Here is a 19,090-nt window from a genome sequence, read left to right on the forward strand (position 1 = left end):
TGCCAGGGAACAATTCCTGATTGCCAAGATCCCATCCAGCCCTGCCCTCTGGCACTGGGAGCCATTGCCTGGCTCCTGTCCCTGCAGGCCTTGTCCCCAGTCCCTCTGCAGCTCTCCTGGAGCCCCTTCAGGCCCTGCCAGGGGCTCGGAGGTGTCCCTGGAGCCTCCTCTTGTCCAGGTGAGCTCCCCCAGCTCTGCCAGGCTGGCTCCAGCCCTGGAGCAGCTCCCTGGCCTTTGCCAGCCCCTGTAGAAGTGACCTCAGACTCTTCCAGGCCTCGTTGGGTCCATGTCCTGCTCCAGTTTGGGTGCTCCATCCTTTTCTGATGATCCTGAGCTCCAGACTGCAAATACTTGGAAACCCAGGGAAGGGTCTGGAAGTTTTTTGTTGGGGCATTTCCCCAAAATCAGGAACTCTTTTGGGATGGGTTTCCAGGATGGTTTAGACCACCTGGCAGTGGCAATTCCAGCTGTTCCAGTGGGTCTGGGCATCTCATGGAGGGAAAGGTCTTTACAATTATATTAAGAAATCTGAATGGTGTGTTGGACTTTCTAAGGGAGGTACAGAGTGCTCAAAGTCCTCAGGCTGCTGCTGCCCCTCATGATTCTCATTCCCAGGATGAATCCCTATTTCAGAGCAGCCTGTTGAGCTGCAGGGTGAAGGTTTTCCAGCCAGAAGAAGAAATGCTTTCCATACATTTAGTTTTTATTTCAGCCCATTATCCACCCCTGTCCCCCTCCTCCTGCTCTGGCTCTCTCTCCCCTCCCGGTGTTTCAGTGCTGATGGGGTCGTACGTGCCAGTCCCCATGAGGATCCCATTCCAGACACTCATCCTCCTTTAGAAAACATCCCAAGTCAAGGCCGTGCATCCCTACGAGCCAGTGCAACAGCTTCGATCTTTGCACGTTTCCAAAACGAGCTGCAGACCCAAAAATAGAACAAAACAAAGTTTCTTTGCCACCTCCCTCGCTGCTCTGCAGCGCCACAGCCCCGGGGCGGCTCAGGGGAGGTGGTTGTGCCTCGGCCACTCAAGGCCACCCGTGGTTAAAAGGCAGAGCTGTCCTCCCTCTTCCTGCCGAGGATTTGGGATCCTGAGCTGCTCCAGGGAAGAGCTGAGGTGGCACCATGAGCGCTCTCAGGGGGCTCCTGCTGTGCCTGGTGCTGCTGCTCCCCTCTGCAGCTCTGCCCAGGAAAGAGGGAAGGGATTCCCTGCTGGAAGCAGAAGGGAGAAAGGTGGGAAATGGAAGTTCACAGGAGACACCCAGGTCCAGGAGGGCCACTCGCCTCTTCTCCAAGCCTGAGCTAAAGGGAGCCAGATGCCCGCAGGGAGTGGCTGAGGAGGAGGAGGAGGAGGAGGAGGGCCCGGGCTGGCCCCGCTCTCGCCCGCAGTCCTGGCCCCTCGGCGGCCTGGAGGGGCCCGTGTGCAGGGTGAGGATGGAGCAGGACGGGGCCAGCCCGAGGCAGCTGGAGGTGGTGGGAGTGCTCAGCCACTACGAGAGCAGCTTCATCAAACTGCTGAGGCGGCGCCGGAGCTGGGACGGGACCTTCCCCGGCACCTTCGGGCTGTGCCGGCCCGGGGAGGCCGGGGCTGCTCCCCATCCCCTGCAGAGGATCCATGAGCACGTCCTGGAGCCCGGGCTGGAGAGATTCCTGGTCCTGCACCTGGAGGAAGGTTGGTGGGAGAGCCCTGCAGGCTCTGAGGTGGAGCAGGGAGGGGAGGGATGCAGGCTCGGGGTGTTGGTGGTGCTGTTTGCTGGCCCAGAGTCAGGGATTTAAACACAGAATTAAATCTGGGGGTTGGGTTCCCTTTAAAAACAGCAAAGTGATGGAGTGAAATGTTTCTGGGCATGTTTTGAAGGAGGTGAGGATGGCAGCGTGGCTCTGCCATCTGTTCAGCACCCAGTGCCACATTCCAGCAGCGTTTGGGACACGCTCTCAGGGATGCACAGGGTGGGATTGTTGGGGTGTCTGTGCAGGGCCAGGGGTGGGACTGGTGATTCTTGGTGATTCCCTTCCAGCTCAGGACATTCTGTGATTCTTGGTGGCTTCTGCTCTGCTCCCATGAGTGTTTCTCACTTTCTGTGTTTGGGTCCCCTCCCAGGTCTGGGGAGAAAGGAGGGGCTCAGACGCAGCTGCTCCTGCTGTGCCGGGAGCCCAGCACCTGCTGATCTCCACTCTTGGGGCTGTGGAGCTCCTGTAGCTTCAGCCTTATGGGAAATTCTCAACACACATTCGCCTGTCCCATCCCGGGGGTGATCCCGGTCCTGGAGAGGGAGTTACAGCCTCCAATTTAATCCTTAACCCGAGGGCAGTGATTGTTTCCTTCATCCTGAAATTTTCCGCCTCTCCTGGGCTTTGGATTTTCAGCTGCGCTCAGCAGTGCCGGGCAGCGGGGAGGTGCCTCTCCCCCGGGCAGCGGCCACAGCGTTCCCGAGGCACTGGAAAGCGATTTCCATGGGCTCTGGGGGAGGCAGCTCCCTGCCCGCCGGGTGCGGGGTGTGCCCCGCTCTCCATCTCCCTGGAGCCAGGGACGGGATTTGCTGCGTCCCTTCTCCCCCTCGGCTCCTGTCCCGGTGCTCTGGTCCCTTCACGGGGACGGTGCTGGGCCCGAAGCCCCTTCCCCAGCCTCCGGAGGGGATTCACGGCCGTGTCTCCCCCGTTGCAGTGCAGTGGGAGGCGCAGGTGAAGCTGCGGTTCCAGCTGGTTTTCCAGGCGGAGGTGGGACGGGCAGTGGGAGAGCTGCAGGCGGCCGTGATGCTTTTCTACCTGGGCCGCCGGGAGGGCTCCGGGCACCCGCAGGAGCTGCTGGCTACGGGCCCGGGGCTGCCGCGGGACCAGGTGGGTCCGGGCCTTGCTGGGAGCAGGGGAGGGACGGGGTGTCCCAGGGCCGCTGTCATCCCTCCCAGTCCACTCCACAGCCCCTCCAGCTCCCTTTGCTATCCCCTCCCCATTCATTCATCCTTCCAGTCCATTCACCATCCCCTCCCAGTCCATTCACCATCCCCTCCCAATCCATTCACCATTCCCTCCCAGCCCCTTTGTCACCCCTCCAGCCCTTGGCCAACCCTTCCCAGTCCCTTTGCGGTCCCCTCCCATCAGCTCCGCCCCATCTCCCGCTCCCGCCGTGCCTGAAGATGGAGCTCTCGCCCTGCCCGCGGCTGCCGCAGGGCCAGCGGGGCTGTCCCCGTCCCCAGCCCGGTCTGGGGTCCTGAACGCTGTCCCTGGGGTGTTCTCGGGGTTCCCTGCACCCCGCGGCCCCCGGAGCAGCTCTGGGGCTGGGGGCGAAGCTCCCAGCGCTCCCCACCCTCCCTGTGGCTGCTCCCTGGGCTGGGTGACCCGGAGCGCGCAGGGACCGCAGCGGCGGCTCAGGTGCGTGTGTCCCCCGTGATGTCGCACTCACGCCCTCGGGGTTTCTGTGGTTTCTGCCTCGGTGCAGAGGCTCTGCCTCTCCAGGGACACGCAGTACCTGGCCCTGGCAGCCGCCGCAGCCTCGGTCACCCGCAGCGCGGAGCGGCTCCGCTTCTCGGCTTCCCTGGCCATCCACGGCGGCACGGGAGGTAGGGACGGGGGGACACCCTGGGGACAGCAGCATCCCCTCCCTCGTGTCCTCGCTTGGGCCTTTGGGGTCCTCTCAGGCCGGTGAGAGGTGGTGGGGACATGCAGGAGACCCCAGACCGACGTCCTCCCCTCTCGTGGCCGCTGCAGGTGCCCCCCTGCCCCGCACGGAGGTGCAGCAGCTCCTGTTCGGCTCCGATGACAAATGTTTCACCCGGATGACCCCGGTGCTGCTGCTGCTGGCCAAGTCACGGCAGCAGGAGGAGGAAGAGGAGGCTTTAGCCCCATCCTCCTACCTCTCTGCTGAGGGCGTGGTGGACACGGCTCCGTACCCACAGCTCAGGTCCGTGGCTGGGAGATTGAAGTGGGACAGGGCCAGCCCCAGCTGTGGGACCAGGGCACAGCCTGGTGGGACCCCCGGGCTACACAGGGCCCCCGTGACTCTCCCTGTGCTCTCCTTGCAGCCCGCCCCAGGCCGGTACCGAGGAGCTGCCGACTCCCACTGCCCCGGGCCAAGCCAACACCTCCAACCCAGCGCCCGGGGGCAGCGCCCAGTTCCTGGCAACCCTGACCCGCTTCATCCGGCAGCTCCTGAGCTCCTCCAGCGAGCCGCCCCTCCAGCCCAGCGCCCACCACTGGCTGGACTTCGAGATGATGGAGACCCTCCCTCACCAGCTGCTCAACCTGTCGGAGGAGGCGGCGCTGGAGCGGCTGGTGCAGTCGGAGGAGCCCTCGGTGCTGCTGCTGCCCCAGGACAGCGGGGCCGTGCTGGAGCAGCACCTGGGGGACTGGCAGCCGGAGGGCACCGTGCTGCAGCTGCTGATGGGCAAACTGCAGCTGGTCATCCAGGAGCTCAGGGACATCCCGGCTTTCCAAGCCAACGCGGCGCTTTTCCAGCACCTCCTGTCCTTCTGCTACTACCCCGCCGAGCCCGGGCAGGCCGAGGCGGCCGAGCGGGGCCCGGGCTCTCGGAAGCTGCGCACGCTGCTGCTGCTGAAGGCGCTGCAGTCGGTGCGGGCGCGCTGGCAGGAGCGCAGGAAGGTGCAGCGGCAGAACCGCAGCGCCCGGCAGCAGGGGCACTGCCGGCTGCAGGAGCTCACCATCGACCTGCGCGACCGCCACTTCGTCATCATGCCCACCATGTACGCGGCCAACAACTGCGAGGGGCCCTGCCGGCTGCCGCTGTCCGCACGCATCCCCAGCTACTTCTCGCACACGGTGCTGCTGCTGGGCATGCAGGACCAGGGCTCGCCGCTGCGCAGGGCTCCGTGCTGCGTGCCCGTGCGCTACTCGGACCAGCTCATCATCAGCCTCTCCTCGGACGGGCTGGAGATCCGCAAGTTCCCCAACATGGTGGCAGAAGAGTGCGGCTGCCGGTGAGGCTCCCGCCGGCCTCCCCGCCCGTCCCACCCCGGCCCCTCTCCCGGTTCGCCCTCCTGGCTCGGGGTCTGGTGCTTCTCCCGAGACGGGAGCTCCCGTGTGTCCTTTCCCCGTGGTTTGGCTCGTTAGCGTCGCTCTGGTTCTGGGTTCATCCATGCCTGTCCCTGGGGCTGCTCCGTGTCCCACTGGGGATGTCCCCTCCCGCTGCTGAGGGTGCCCGAGGTGCCTCTGCTGGGTACGTGGGGGAGGACAAGGCTTGGCAGATCCAGGGAGGACCATTCTTATTTATCCCTCACTCTCTGCTCCTGTAGTGGTTTGGAAGGGCAGCTGCTGCTTCCTCCAAGCCTTGCAGCATCCTCTGACCATTCCCCAGTTCACGGGACCCACCTGGCCACAGGGCTCCACCTATGACGGCAGAGCAAGAGGCCAAATCCCCTGACAGAGACCAGCCCTGCCCTGGGGACACGGCTCTGTGTGAGCCTGGCCGTGCCCGGGGGCTCTCGGCCAGGTCACATCTGCTCACCCCGCTCTGACCCCGCCGCCGGGGCGAGGGGAGGAGGGAGGGAGCGATCCCGTTACAGCTCCCGGGCTGCTCACACCATTAATGGGAGCGGGAGCAAACGGCTGCCAGAGCACCTGCTCCGTGTCCCCGCCGGCGTCAGCACGGGCTGCCTGCCCCAGATCATCTTCCAGCTGAGCCAAAGCCTTGGGAGCAGCTCCTGGGCTTGTCCTGGCTGCACCTCCTCGGGTTTTGCAGTGGGGAGGCACGGCTGGAGGTTGGTACCCACCAGTCTCACCTCACAGCCCGGCAGGATGAACCCTGAAAACACACACACACATAACCAGGGACAAAACACATAACCAGGGACAAGGGCTTTTCTCACTTTCCTTTGGTTTTTTTACCCTGTTTTTTAAAAACATCCAGTTGAATACCTTATTAAAAATGAAAATAGTTTATTTTAACCACTGTTGATTTAGCAAATACTGAAACCTGCCATGGGTGGGGGCTGTGAACATCTCTGGCTGTGTGATATTGCTCTTGTGTTTCCTTCTTAAAAGCGACTCGGAGAAGGCGAGGCCTGCAGGGATCCCTGGGTGAGGGCTCCAGCCCTGCTCTGTCACCAGCACCTTCTGGGCCACCCCCAGTGATGGCACTGGGCTGGCTGAGGTCGAGGGTCTGTCCCTGATGTCCCTCTGAGGACGGCTGCAGCCTGGTTCCGTAACCCAGAATGTTCTTCTCTCTTGATTTGCTTTCAATAAAACCATTAACCCAAGAGCTGCACAGTCTGGACACAACTCTGTTCACTGGGATCCCTGGAACCACGAGTGGAGGGGAACTGCAGAGGGGTTTTGGGTGGGGATGGAGAAGGCAGGAGGCCCAAAGAAGCTCCTTCCATGAGTCCTTTCAGGTCACCTTTGATGCAGGGGGACCCAAAGTCCCCGGGGAGGCTCATGCCAGGCTCCTGGGCTGCTCTGCTGCTGCTCGGGGGTCCTGGTGCTGCCCGTGCCCGGGGTGTCTCTGGAGGGCAGGCAGGGGTGGGGTTGGATCTCCCTGGATCCAGCCCCGCGCCCACCCCGGCCTCAGTCGCGTCTCTTGCCCTCCCTGGCCCTGCCGTCCCTGCCCGGCTCCCAGGGCTTCCTGCCCTTCTGCTGCTTCCAGTCCCGCCTCGGGCTCTCCCGGCCGCCGTCAGCCCTGCCGGGACGGTCCCTCCACCCCTCCCTCCTGGACTCATCCCGCTCCCGCCGTTTCTCCTTCCTCTCCTTCCTCTCCTTCCTCTCCCGGTCCCGTTTCTTCTGGGGCTGCTGCTCCGGTTCCCGGGGGGCCCGGGGGGCTCGGCCAGCTCTGTCCCCCGCTGTCCTGTCCTTGGCTCGTGCCTCCCTCCGGCCGCTCCGCTCCGCATGGACAGCGCGGCCTTCCCGGGCTTTCTCCTTCTTCTCCTCCTTCTTCTTCTCCTCCTTCTCCTCCTCCTCCTCCTCATCCTCCTCCTCCTCCTCCTCATTCTCCTCTTTGTCTTCCTCCTTCTCCTCCTTTTCTCCTTCCTCCTCCACCTTTTTCTCCTGCTTCTCCTGGCTCTTCTTCCCCTCTGTCACAGCCGTTGGCACCTCGGGGACATCTGCAAGTTCTTCATCTTTGCCCTCATCCTCATCCTTGTCCTCATCCATGTCCTCATCCTTGTCTTCATCCTTGTCCCCATCCTTGTCCTCATCCTCTGGTGTTGCACGGCCAAACCACTTCTTGAAGATCCAGGGTTCTCCCTGTGGGGACAGAGGGGACCAGGAACTGCTGATGCAGCCCAGGGATTGGGACCCCCCCTCCATCCCTCCCCCTGGGGACAAGCTGCTCCCTGCCCCGGCAGGTGCCACCCTGGCCCGTACCAGGTTGCTGTCAGCTTCGCTGTCATCGTCATCGTCACCATCTTCATCATCATCATCCTCCTCCACCGCGCTGCTCTCCGGAGGCGGCGCAGGCTGGGCAGTCACCGCCTCTGGGATCTCCACCTTGGGGCTCACAACCTCTGGGAGGGGACAGGGACAGGCACGGTCAGCTGAGGCTGCTCGGGTGGGACATCCCAGCCAGGGGCTCGCAGGGCCCTGTCCCAGGCCGGACCCGGGGGATCGAGGAGGGTCGGACCCACCGGGAACGGGAGGGGGCGGAGGCTCCTGGCGGCCGCGGGCGAGTCCCTCCTTGGAGCATGGCGCTGCAAGACAGCAGGGGACAGCAGGGGACAGGAGGTGACAGCACGGCCTGGCCACCCCTTCCCGCTCCGCCCGGCTCCCCACTCACCTTGGAGCACCTGGAAGGTGACGCTGAGCAGGGCCACCACCGAGGCCACCAGGATGCACTTGTTGAGGGTGAGCCCTTCCCAGAGCAGCGGCTCCTCCGCGGGGTCCAGGCTGGGCGGCTCCGCCTTGCTCTGCACGGGGAGGCTCCTGGGGACTGGGACAAGGAAAAATGTTACTGGGGGAACTGGGAGGAGGAAAAGGGCTCGGAGCGGGGGGTGGGAAGAGCTCTTAACGTCCTCCTGCACAGCCGGCTCAGGGCAGGGACAGGGCAGGGACAGGGACAGGGGCAGGGGACAGGGACAGAGACAGGGACAGGGGCAGGGGACAGGGACGGGGACAGGGACAGGGACAGGGACAGAGACAGGGACAGGGACAGGGGCAGGGGCAGGGGACAGGGACAGGGACAGGGACAGGGACAGGGGCAGGGGACAGGGACAGAGACAAGGGCAGGGACAGGGAAAGGGACAGAGACAGGGACAGGGACAGGTACTGGGAACAGGGGCAGGGACAGGGACAGAGACAGGGACAGGGGCAGGGGACAGGGACGGGGACAGGGACAGGGACAGGGACAGAGACAGGGACAGGGACAGGGGCAGGGGCAGGGGACAGGGACAGGGACAGGGACAGGGACAGGGGCAGGGGACAGGGACAGAGACAAGGGCAGGGACAGGGAAAGGGACAGAGACAGGGACAGGGACAGGTACTGGGAACAGGGGCAGGGACAGGGGCAGGGACAGGGGCAGGGGCAGGGACAGGGACAGAGACAGGGACAGGGGCAGGGGACAGGGACAGGGGCAGGGACAGGGGCGGAGACAGGGACAGGAACAGGGCAGGGACAGAGACAGGGACAGGGACAGGTACTGGGAACAGGGGCAGGGACAGGGGCAGGAGCTGCTCCTGCCACATGTTTGCAGTGCAGGAGTGGGGACAAGAGTGTCCCGGGGGCTGAGACCGAGGGGTTTGGTGGCATTAGACTATCCTGGTGATCAAGCTGGGAAAAGCTCTGCCCGTGCTCCTCCTCCAGCAGCAAATCTGGGCAGGATGGAGAGGAGGAGGTGGAGGAGGATGTGGCAGGTGCTGAGGAGCCCCATCTCCATCCCTGTGGCACTGATTTCCCCTTTCCATGGCCAGACAGAGCCTCCCGGGCTGGCTGGGGACAGGGGACTGTGCCTCTGTGGCCACCTGGGCCAGGGTGGCCGTTCTGGGGCAGGGAAGGCCTTTCCCACTGTTGAAGATTGCAAAGCAAAATGTTTTCCATTACCATCTGTATGGCAGATTACCTTTGTCAAGTGGGCGGTTTGCCTTATCTCTCTCTTTGAGTGACCACATTCACACCTCCTTGGGAGGGGACTTTTGCTGATAACAGCCATGGAATGTCCCTGCATGGCTGATAAGAACTACAGCATCCCATTGGGAGATGTGAGCCCAGAGGGAGGAGCCAAGCATTCCTGCCTGGATATAATCCAGAGGTTTTGAGACACCAGCACGGCTTCTCCACAGGATTCCCCAGAGGAGCAGCAGCTGCCTCTCCTTCCACTGGATCTTCAGAGGAAGATTCCACCCTTCTCTACAGGACCCCCTTGCTCCAGCAGAACCACACCTGACACTGCAGGAGGGCTGAGCCACAATTCCAATGGCCCTGCTGCCAACAGCCTGACCCACAGGGTGTCAGGCTGGGTTCTGACTCTGGCAGTGTTGTTTTAGTTTACTGCATTGTTTATTTTATCCTTTTATTTTTTTTCCCTTTCCCTATTAAAGAACTGTTATTTCCTGCTCCCATATTTTTGCCCGAGAGTCCCTTAATTTAAAATTTATAGCAATTGGGAGGGGTGGGGAGGGTTCACATTCTCCATTTCAGGGGAGGCTCCTGCCTTCCTTAGCAGACTCCTGTCTCTCCAAACCAAGACACCCACACACCCACCTGGTGGCCCGGCAGCGCTGCCCTTGGCTCCCACCTTCTCCGCTCGCTTCTTCTCCGCCGCTTTCCTGTCCCCGCCGAGCGGGGCTGGCTCTGGCATGTCCGGCTCTACCTCTGCCTCGGGATGGCCCCGGTCCTGCTCAGAGAGGCTCTGCTCCTCTATTCCCTGCAGGGAGGGCATGGAGCGTGGCTGGGGGGACAGGGATAAGGACAGGGACAGGGACAGGGAAAGGGACAGGGAACAGGGGCAGGGATGGGACAGGGGGACAGGGACAGGGAAAGGGACAGGGATAAGAACAGGAGCAGGGGACAGGGACAGGGATGGGACAGGGACAGGGGGACAGGGACAGGGACAGGGACAGGGAACAGGAGCAGGGGACAGGGACAGTGGCAGGGATGGGACTGGAACAGGGGGACAGGGACCGGGATAGGGACAGGGAACAGAGGCAGGGACGGGGACAGGGAACAGAGGCAGGGACAGGGACAGGGGGACAGGGAACAGTGGACAGGGACAGGGGCAAGGACAGGGACAGAGACAGGGGCAGGAATAGGGACAGGGGCAGGGACAGGGATAAGAACAGGAGCAGGGGACAGGGACAGGGACACGCTGCTGTGGGGGTCCTGGTGCTGCCCCAGCAAGAGGCACCAACCCGGCTCCTGCAGCACCTGGGGCGTGTTCACCTCAACATCCTTAAAGCTGGGGTGGATTTTATGTTATTCCAGCTGGATTTAGCCATGAGTCAGCCCTGGCTAACACATGGGTGGGCTGGTGGGACCCACTGGCTGTGACTGGGATCCCCCTGGGGCTGGGTTGGGGCAGCAGCAGCCCCCGGGGCAGGTTTGGTGTGTGGGGAGCCCAGGGAGCCGCGCTGTGCCCCGGGCTCCGCTGGCCGGGCTGGGCGTTGGTCGGTGCCACCAGGGAGAGCTGCCCACCGGCACGGATCAGTGACAGCGACAGCTGGGGGACCTGCAGGGACGTGCTGCAACCCTGCCGGGCGGAATGGCACTGCAGGACAGCCCCAGCCCGGCCCCTGACCCTGACCCAGCTCATGGATCCATCCCCAGAACCCCCTGCTGTCCCCTGGCACAGGGATCCATCCCTGGCACCCCCTGCTCTGAACAGGGATTCCCCAAGGCCCCTCCATCCCTGGCTCAGGGATCCATACAGGCACCCTTTGCCCTGGCACAGGGATCCATCCCAGACACTCCCCACCCTCCCCTGGCACAGGGATCCTTCTAGGCCCCCCCACCCTGTACTGGCATAGGGACCCATCCGTGGCACCCCCTGCCCTCCCTGGCACAGTGATCCCCCCAGGCCCCTCCATCCCTGGCACAGGGATCCATCCCTGGCACCCCCTGCCCTGGCACTGGGATCCATCCCTGGCACAGGGATCACCCAGGCACCCCCTGCTCTGGCACTGGGATCCATCCCTGGCACAGGGATCCCCCCAGGCCCCCTCCCTGCCCCGGGCACTCACATGGGCTCTGCTGCTCTCCCGTGGCTGTCGCTGCTCACCGGGGCGCTGCCATCTGTCACAGACAGGCACAGCTCAGCTCCTCAGGTGACAAACCTGGGCAGGTGGGAATCACCAGGGGCTGGGGGGTGTGAGCCCCTTGGGGACACCCCCAGCCTGCACAGAGGGGACATCTGGCTGTGATTCCCCCATTGGTGTCACCCATGGATGGACAGAGGGGTCCCAGGTCAGGCAAAAAAAACCCCCAGGAATTGAGGGGGTGCAAGGGGAGCTCTGGGACTCTGAGCCCCAAAAGGTTCCCAGCCTGGATATCCCAGGGGAGTGGCAGCCAAAGGGACAGTGACCTCCCTGCCAAGGCACACGGGGGGACCAACAGTGCTCAGACACCCCAAAAACACTGGAGGGCCAGAGCCTGGCAGCAGGAGAAGGCCCAGCTCCCATGGAGCAACCAGAGCTCCAAAAGGAACTCAGGGGAGCTCAGGGAGGGCTCTCAGGGCTTTTCCCAGCTGGGAAATGGCAGAGCAAACTGAGGGTCCCCAGGAACACCAGGAAGGGCTGGGGAGGGGTCCTGGGGGTTTCTCTGCCCTGGGAGAGCTGCAGGGGTGGGAAGGCACCACAAGGTCCCAGCACCACTGGCCCCAGCCCTCTTGGCACCTCTGAGTCCAGTGCCTCAGGTGCCACATCCTCCCCAGAAGGAAGAATTTTTGCCCCCTTTGAGCCAGATTGAGTTGATTTTCCCCCTGTGGAACACTGAGAAAAAGAGATCAGTACCCAGGATGGAACCTACCACTCAGTGCTGGAAGCAGAACAGATAAATATGAGGAAACCTTTTGGCCATGATTTGCAAGATCTTTGCTTTCAAGAGGAAATAAAAAGAGTCTTTGGTTTGTTTCAGTGATGTAAGTCTGGACCTTTCTCTGCTGGGAAGGGATGGAGCTGCCCCAGGACTCTGGTGGTGCTTGGGGGGTCCAGACCCAGGGGAAGCACAAAGGTGGAGAACTTTTCCTCAAAGTGTTTTCCCCCATGTGCTTGCCCTGTTTTTGAGCTTCTCAATCATTCACCTGGGTTTGGGGCACAGATGAGCACCAGGAAGGTGGAGGAGGGCCAGAGCCTCTGTTCCTTTCTCCCTGGCCATGATCCATGCTCCCATGGGGCTGGTGGCACACGGGTGTCCCTCAGTGCCCGAGGTCACCCTGTGAAGTGACACCTGAAGTGACACCACCACGAAGAACCATCTCTGCCAGGCTGAGCTGTGTCCTGCAGAGTCTCACACACCTCACCAGCGGCCAAGGAACCTCTTCTGTCCTTTCCTGGCCATCTCTGAGCTCTCCCTGCCCACCTGGACAGCCCTTAGGTGGTCTCAGGGCATCCCAAGTCCTTCTCCAACACCACACAGGGACAATGTCACCTGGTGAGACCCTCACCAAACTGAGAGGGGTCAAACTCTGTGCCCACAGCACGCCCCTGCTGGGCTCCCCAGTCCTCAGCTGAGCCCAGGGCCCTGTCACAGAGTGCCAGGCTCTCTGTCTCTACCCCTTGTGTTTCACCCTGAAGGAGGAGGCCAAACAGCCTCCAGACCCAGGGCAGGCAGGTGTCCTTCCCTGCCATGTGCCCCAAAGGCATTAACTCAGCCCCAGAGCTGACCAGATCCATGTCCAGCTCTGTCCCCTCTGGCAGGAGATGGGGCTGGCAAGGGGTGGATGCACTCTGGGGCTCCACAGCCCACACAGGATCCTTGTCCCCCGGCAGGATGGGCCGTGTCACCTGCAGGAACAGCCACCCTGGGCTGGTGACCCAGGGACAGCCACTGCCAGGCCAAGCAGGGCAGGGATGGCCACAGTGCCAGGGGTGCCCATCAGTGCCATGTGAGGCCATCAGTGCCAGGGACACTTTGCCCATGGCAGGGCTGGTCACCTGCAGCCCCCAAGTCCCTGCTCACAGTGCCCCTGCCCAGGAGCGCTCCCGTCCATCCATCCATCCATCCATCCATCCATCCATCCATCCATCCATCCATCCATCCATCCATCCATCCATCCCTCCCTCTCCCCCGCCCATCTCTCGCCCCGCACTCCAGATCCGCCCGTAAAGGCTGAAAATCGCAGGCACTTAACAAATAATCAGCTCGGCTCTGCTGCCGCTGGGATTTCTCCTGCACGGGCTCCCGAGGTCGCCTTCACCGCTGACTCACGGCAAAGAAACTTCCAAAAATATCCCCTCGCCTGCCCCGTGTCCCTGTCACCCCCGGCCGGGGATGAGCCCCGTGGGGTTCATTCCCACACAGGGCCGGGCTGCAGCCAGGGCTGCCTGGGGGCTGCAGGGTTTAAACCCCCCCTCAGCAGGGTTTAAAAAGCCCCAGAAATCCGTACCTGGGGTCGGCGCCGCCTCCTCCTCGGCTGCAGCCCCCGGGCGGCCCCGGCTCTCCCGGGTAAAGAACAGCAACAGCTGCCGGGGGGAGCCGGAGCAAAATAGCGCCCAATCACCGGGGCTGAGAGCCACAAAAGGCAGCTCAGCCCCGGCCAGGAGCACAGCGGCTGCCCCGGACACGGGCTGAGGCTCCCGGGGCACCTGAGAGGGGTTTGTCCCTCTGTGACATTCCCGGGAGCACGGGGAAGGGGACAGGACCCCGGCCCCAGGTGTCTGAGCCAGCTGTGGGAGGGATGGATGGATGGATGGATGGATGGATGGATGGATGGATGATGGATGGATGGATGGATGGATGGATGAGGGATGGAGAGATGGATGGGGGATGGATGGATGGATGGATGGATGGATGGATGGATGGATGGATGATGGATGGATGGATGATGGATGGATGGATGGATGGATGGATGGATGGATGGATGGGGGATGGATGAGGGATGGATGGATGGATGGATGGATGGATGGATGGATGGATGGATGATGGATGGATGGATGGAGGGATGAGGGATGGATGGATGGATGGATGGATGGATGGATGGATGGATGGATGGAGGATGGATGATGGATGGATGATGGATGGATGGATGATGGATGGATGGATGGATGGATGGATGGATGGATGGATGGATGGATGGATGGATGGATGGATGGATGGATGGATGGATGTGGGTGCTGGGGCTGCAGAGGTGGAGCCAGGCACAGGTGAGGGGAGAGGACGAGAAATCCCCCTGGGGGCAGCAGTGCTCAGACAACCCCAGTGAAAATCCCATTTTGCAGTGTTTGCAGAGGTCCATTGCCCTCCCACCCTCTGATGTCCCCGTTCCTGTCCCCAGGAGCTCTGTCACAGCCACAGGCACCTCCTGGGCAGGTGGGAATGGGGATGTCCCGTCCCACCCACCCCAGGATACAGGGAGGAGATGAAGAATCCCATCTGGGGAGCAGCAAAAGACCCTGGGGCTCTGGTCCTGCCTCTGGGGGTTATCCCGAGCCCCGAGCTCAGCACGGGCAGGAACAGCCTCAGGCAGGAGCTCCCGTGCCAGGGATGTGGTGCAGCAGTGCCTGGGACCAGTCTGGCACATCCCACTTTGAGGACATTGCTGCTGTGGAGAGGCTTCAGGCCCAAAAACCCCCAAGTCCCTGAAATTGTAGCATTTCCCACCTGCAGTATTGACATTTTTCTTTAGCACGATCTGCAGGAGGAATAAACCAGGCACTGCCTTGCCCAGGTGAGGCTGGATCCTGGTCCTGCTTTAGGGGGCTCAGGAGCAGCCTCTGCTCCCCGTGGCAGGGATTTGGCCTCTCAGGCAGGGACAGGACTGAGCACACGGAGGGAGAACAATGTGCCGTGGAGGGATGGAGGGAGGATGGGGCTGCGCACAGCCCCCAGAGCAGCCAGAGTGCCGGGCACACCCTCAGGAGACTTTTCCCGTTTGTATTCCCATTCCAGCAGGGCCAGAGCTGTTCACTGGCGTGGCATTTGCTTTATGGGGAGGTGATGAAAGAAGAAAATCATCAACAGGCCAACTAAAATCCCTTTTCCTCCCAGCTAATCACGTTTCCATGCTGCCCCCAGGTTTGTTCCCTGCTCCTGCCTCCCGTGGCTGAGCTGCTCCTTCCAGGAAAGATGCCAGGGGCTGAACCGGCACCGGCAGAACACCCTCCCACTTCATCCTTACATGGAGCCAGAGGATCGGGAGCTCTCCTCACCCTTCCTAGGACCTTTCAACACCCCCTTCCCGCAGCGGGGAGGGGCCGGCAGCGTTTCTGCCTCCACACGTGTAGCTGGGAGCAGTTCCCCGTGGAGCTGCAAAGCCTCCACCTCCATCGCACAATTTATCCCGGGCAGAGGGAGGAAAGAGACTCCCGGAGGCAAATTCTTTCCTAATCTCTTGAACCCCCCCCCCCAAATCCCGGCTTCTTCCGTGCCCTGAGCCTGATAAAAGCGTCTCTGGGACGGGGTGAGCTCAGGGAGGGGGAAACCCGATCCGGCTGGGAGAGCAGGAGGAGAGAGCCGGGCAGGGGAGCAGGGAGGGCAGTGGAGAGGCCAAAGAGTGACTTTGGACTGGGCTGGATGGCACAGCCCCTCTTCCCTGGCTTCCCATGGCCTCTGTCCTCAGGAATCGTGGTCCAGGCTGTGCTGCAGCATCCCCTCACTGCCATGGCAACGCTCACTTCTCCTCCCACCAGGACATCATCTCCCTTCTCCCCGTTTTTAATAACTCACAGTTAAAAGGCGATCAGAAAGGCATTAAATTAGTCACTGAGTATTTTTGGCACAGGTTGGTTCTGGGGATGGATCTTCTCTCAATTCTCACAATTTCCTCTCTCCCCTGAGCCCCCAGGCCCTGCCTGACTCGGTCTCCTGCTGCCACAGGTATGAGGGGTGGCAGATGCTCAAGCTGGCTGCTCAGGTGGCTTTCCCACTGCTCACCAGGCTGGCTGCAGGTTTTTTCCCCTTGGATTTCATCCCTGGCTCCATCAGAACCTGCCTGACCATGTTGCCAAGGCTTAGGACTCCAAAACACCTCCCAGCCTTTAGAGCCTTTACCCTCTAACCTGGGCAGGGCTGGGCTCTTGGCCTGATTTTAGAGATGGGAATTTGGATGTTGTCTGCCAAGCCAAGAGCCCTGGGCACAGCACAGCTTTGCAGGCAATGCCCAACTCCAGCTGTGTCACCCCCATGCTGGCATTGTCCCTCGGGGACCACAGGTCTGAGGGTGCACAGGGCAGATCCCCCTCTGCTGGCACCACAGCCCTGCTGGAGATGCACGTGGAGCTCACCCAGGTGCTGCCTGGGCTTGTTGGAGGAGCCTGGTGTCTCCCAGCCCTCCACCCTCCTCTCAGATGTGGTTGGGGATGCATTCAGAGCAGGGCTGGTGGAGGAGAGGATCACAGAAACACCAAAATTCTCCAGGAAATGGGAGAAAGAGCACCTTGATTCCCTGCACGACCCAAACCCCAAAGGCACAGGTGTCCCCATGGCAACCTGGGCACAGCAATATCCCACTGACCCAAATCAGCAATATCCCACTGACCCAAAATTCCTCTTTCAGCTGGATCCATCAGCTCCAGCTGGGGTTGTTGTGCAATGGTTGTGCTGACAGCTGCTGCCTCCTTCCCCTGAGGAACCAAACATCCACCTGGGAGATGATTCCTGCAGGAACCACAGAGCTTCCCGAGCACTGCCGTTATTGAGGTGGCCTTGGGAGGTTTCAGGAAGGGAAGGAATGTCTTCTCCCTGCCAGCTGTGCTGCTCCTGTCAGATCCCATCTGTCAGCATGGAGATTTCAGATCTGCCTAGCTGAGCCATCTCCTTGCAGAGGTGTGGATGCTGGAAAGGCCTGGAGCAGTTTGGATGCTGGGTGTTCCTGTGGCTCCACATCCAGCAGGGCTGGAGGGAGCCAGCAGGAGATGGAGCATCCTGTGCATGAGCTGATTCCCACAGCTGATACCTGGGCAGGCTCCCCGTGCCCAGGAGGGCTGACTGCACATCACGGGCCTGCAAAGGTTTTGATGCCTGTTCTGATCAAGAACTCAGACCTGGGCCCTTCCTCATGGCTTCAGGGATTTGGTTAAGCTGGAAAACACAGCCAAGGGGATCTTCTGTCTCCTCTCCTGGGTTTGAGGTGGTATGGAACTGGTGAGGGAAGATGGGGGCTCTCTGGGCTGGTACCACCTTGGTTTAATGAACCCCACCTTAGAGCATCGATGGGACAAGAGGAAATGGCCTCAAACTGCTCCAGGAGAGGTTCAGGCTGGACATCAGGAGGAATTTCTTCATGGAAAGGGTGGTCAGGCATTGGGAGAGGCTGCCCAGGGAGGTGGTGGAGTCACCAAAGAACAACTGGAGGAGGCATTCAGTGCTCTGGGCTGGTGACAAGGTGGGGATCAGGCACAGGTTGGACCCAATGGTCTTAGAGGTGTTTTCCAACCTAAATGAGTCTGGGATTCTGAGATCTTGGAGGATCTTCTTCCTTTTACCCTTTTAGCCTGGAGGGAATGCCAGCCATAGAAATGATGGCTCTTTGTTTAAAGGGAAGGGGCCCAGAATCCTGCCCTGGGGATGGCTCCAGGAGCTCCTGCACCTTGTGGGTGTCACTGGGACCACACAGGGGTGAGGGACACCCCCAGGCCACCAGCCAGGGCAGAACACACAGTGACAGTGGAGGGAGAGCCTTCCATGGGCTCATCCATCTCCTCCTGGAATGACCCCCAGCTATCTGGAGCAGCTCCACATTAAAGCCACTCTGCCCAGCTGGAATCCATGTGTGCCCTAAAAACTCCAATTCACAAATCTCAGAGGTTTTGCTCTTTTTCCCTGGCAGCAGGAGCTCATTTAGGTCAGGGGGACAGAAGATCCAGATCCTGTTAAATCCTACTTTTAGTCTCAGCTCCTTTCTGTAATTGTTCCATGATCCCTTTTCTCACAGCTCAGCACCACTCAGGGCTGATCGCTGTTCTCCTTAAAGATTTGCAGTTTGTCACTCCCAGGAGAACAGGAGGACGTGGCTCTACTCCAGGGAATTATCCCTGGAAGTGCCATTTGGGATTGGGAAAGTGGCCATGACATTTGTCCCACCAAGGGCTGGGGCTGTGGCACACTCAGTCTGGAGCAGCCATGCCACGGGAAACTGAGGCAAAGGGAGATTTAGGGCAAGTGAAGCTTTGGGTGGAACAGCCTGGCCATATTTGACATCCCAATGATCACAAATCCTCCCCTTTTTTGGCTTTCCTGATGGATGGAGCATTGGTGCATTCATCCAGACAGGTTCTGGCACTGGGGGCTGCAGATCCCAAACCATTCCCAGTGAAGGAGCTGCTTCCCTCAGCTCTGAATAGACCTGCAAACAAGCCAGGGCACCAGGAACCAGAGGGCTCTGCCTCCTGTGGGAATAACTTCATCATCCCAGCCTCTTTGGGATGATGGCACCCACTGGAGAGCAGGTCCTGGTGGATTCAACACCTTTCCCAGGGCTCCAGGTTGGCCCCACAGGACTGAGCAGTTCTGAAGCAACAAATCCACGTCCAGAGAAACAGCTCTGTGCCATGGGGATGTTCCCAGGCTTGGCAGCTGGGCTGTGGGACATGGGGAGGGAGGAGAGGTTCCAGGCAGATGTTTCAGGTCTTAAAAGGGTCATAAAAGTACAAAGTCCACCACAAAGTCCAGCATAAAGTCCTGCAGGGGCAGCAGAAATAGCAGGAACTTCCCACCCACCTCCAGAGCTCAGCTGGGGTTTCCCAGTTACTCTGTGCCTCCCACCCTGTTCCCCATTTTCTCTCTCTGTAATCAGGCCAGAAATTCCCAAATTAAAACTTAGCAGCCTCCAGACACCAAGGGCAGAGGTTTCACCCTGCCAGGCCCCTCTGCTCTCCCCTCCCTGCCCCACACCATGGATTTCTCAGTTCCTTTGGGACACTCTAGGAAGGCCAGGGGGGTTTGGGCTCCTTCCTTATCCCCTTGCCAAGACCAGGGCTGTGCTCTGGGGCTCTTTGTCCCTCTAAGGCACTTGCTGGGGTCCTCATGGAGGGGCTTTGTCATTCAGAGGTCTGGAAACATTG

The 19,090-nt window shown here is 61.0% G+C and overlaps 2 protein-coding genes across 2 annotated transcripts in view; one reads left to right on the forward strand and one right to left on the reverse strand.

Moving 5' to 3' along the window:
- Nucleotides 1–1,123: 1,123 nt before the first annotated feature.
- AMH (anti-Mullerian hormone) lies at nt 1,124–6,207 on the forward strand. The gene is made up of 5 exons (XM_066566297.1): nt 1,124–1,670; nt 2,664–2,836; nt 3,435–3,555; nt 3,704–3,896; nt 4,018–6,207. The coding sequence occupies exons 1-5, from the start codon at nt 1,124–1,126 to the stop codon at nt 4,931–4,933; spliced, it is 1,950 nt and encodes a 649-aa protein (XP_066422394.1). The 3' UTR covers nt 4,934–6,207.
- Nucleotides 5,864–19,090, reverse strand: part of JSRP1 (junctional sarcoplasmic reticulum protein 1) — a 40,377-nt gene continuing 27,150 nt past the window's right edge. Inside the window, exons 2-6 of the mRNA XM_066566299.1 lie at nt 9,639–9,801; nt 7,719–7,871; nt 7,570–7,632; nt 7,310–7,449; nt 5,864–7,189 (exon numbers count right to left, since the gene is read on the reverse strand). Coding sequence (XP_066422396.1) covers nt 6,515–7,189; nt 7,310–7,449; nt 7,570–7,632; nt 7,719–7,871; nt 9,639–9,735 — 1,128 coding nt within the window. The 5' untranslated portion in view covers nt 9,736–9,801 and the 3' untranslated portion in view covers nt 5,864–6,514. The remainder of the gene's footprint in view (nt 7,190–7,309; nt 7,450–7,569; nt 7,633–7,718; nt 7,872–9,638; nt 9,802–19,090) is intronic.

This window comes from Molothrus aeneus, chromosome 27, assembly GCF_037042795.1.
Source record: "Molothrus aeneus isolate 106 chromosome 27, BPBGC_Maene_1.0, whole genome shotgun sequence".
NCBI lineage: Eukaryota > Metazoa > Chordata > Aves > Passeriformes > Icteridae > Molothrus > Molothrus aeneus.

Coding starts and splice junctions, on each gene's coding strand:
- AMH (XM_066566297.1), top strand. CDS start 1,124: ATGAGCGCTCTCAGGGGGCTCCTGCTGTGCCTGGTGCTGCTGCTCCCC. Junction 1,671..2,663: donor GGTCCTGCACCTGGAGGAAG/GTTGGTGGGAGA, acceptor CCCCCGTTGCAG/TGCAGTGGGAGGCGCAGGTG. Junction 3,556..3,703: donor CATCCACGGCGGCACGGGAG/GTAGGGACGGGG, acceptor TGGCCGCTGCAG/GTGCCCCCCTGCCCCGCACG.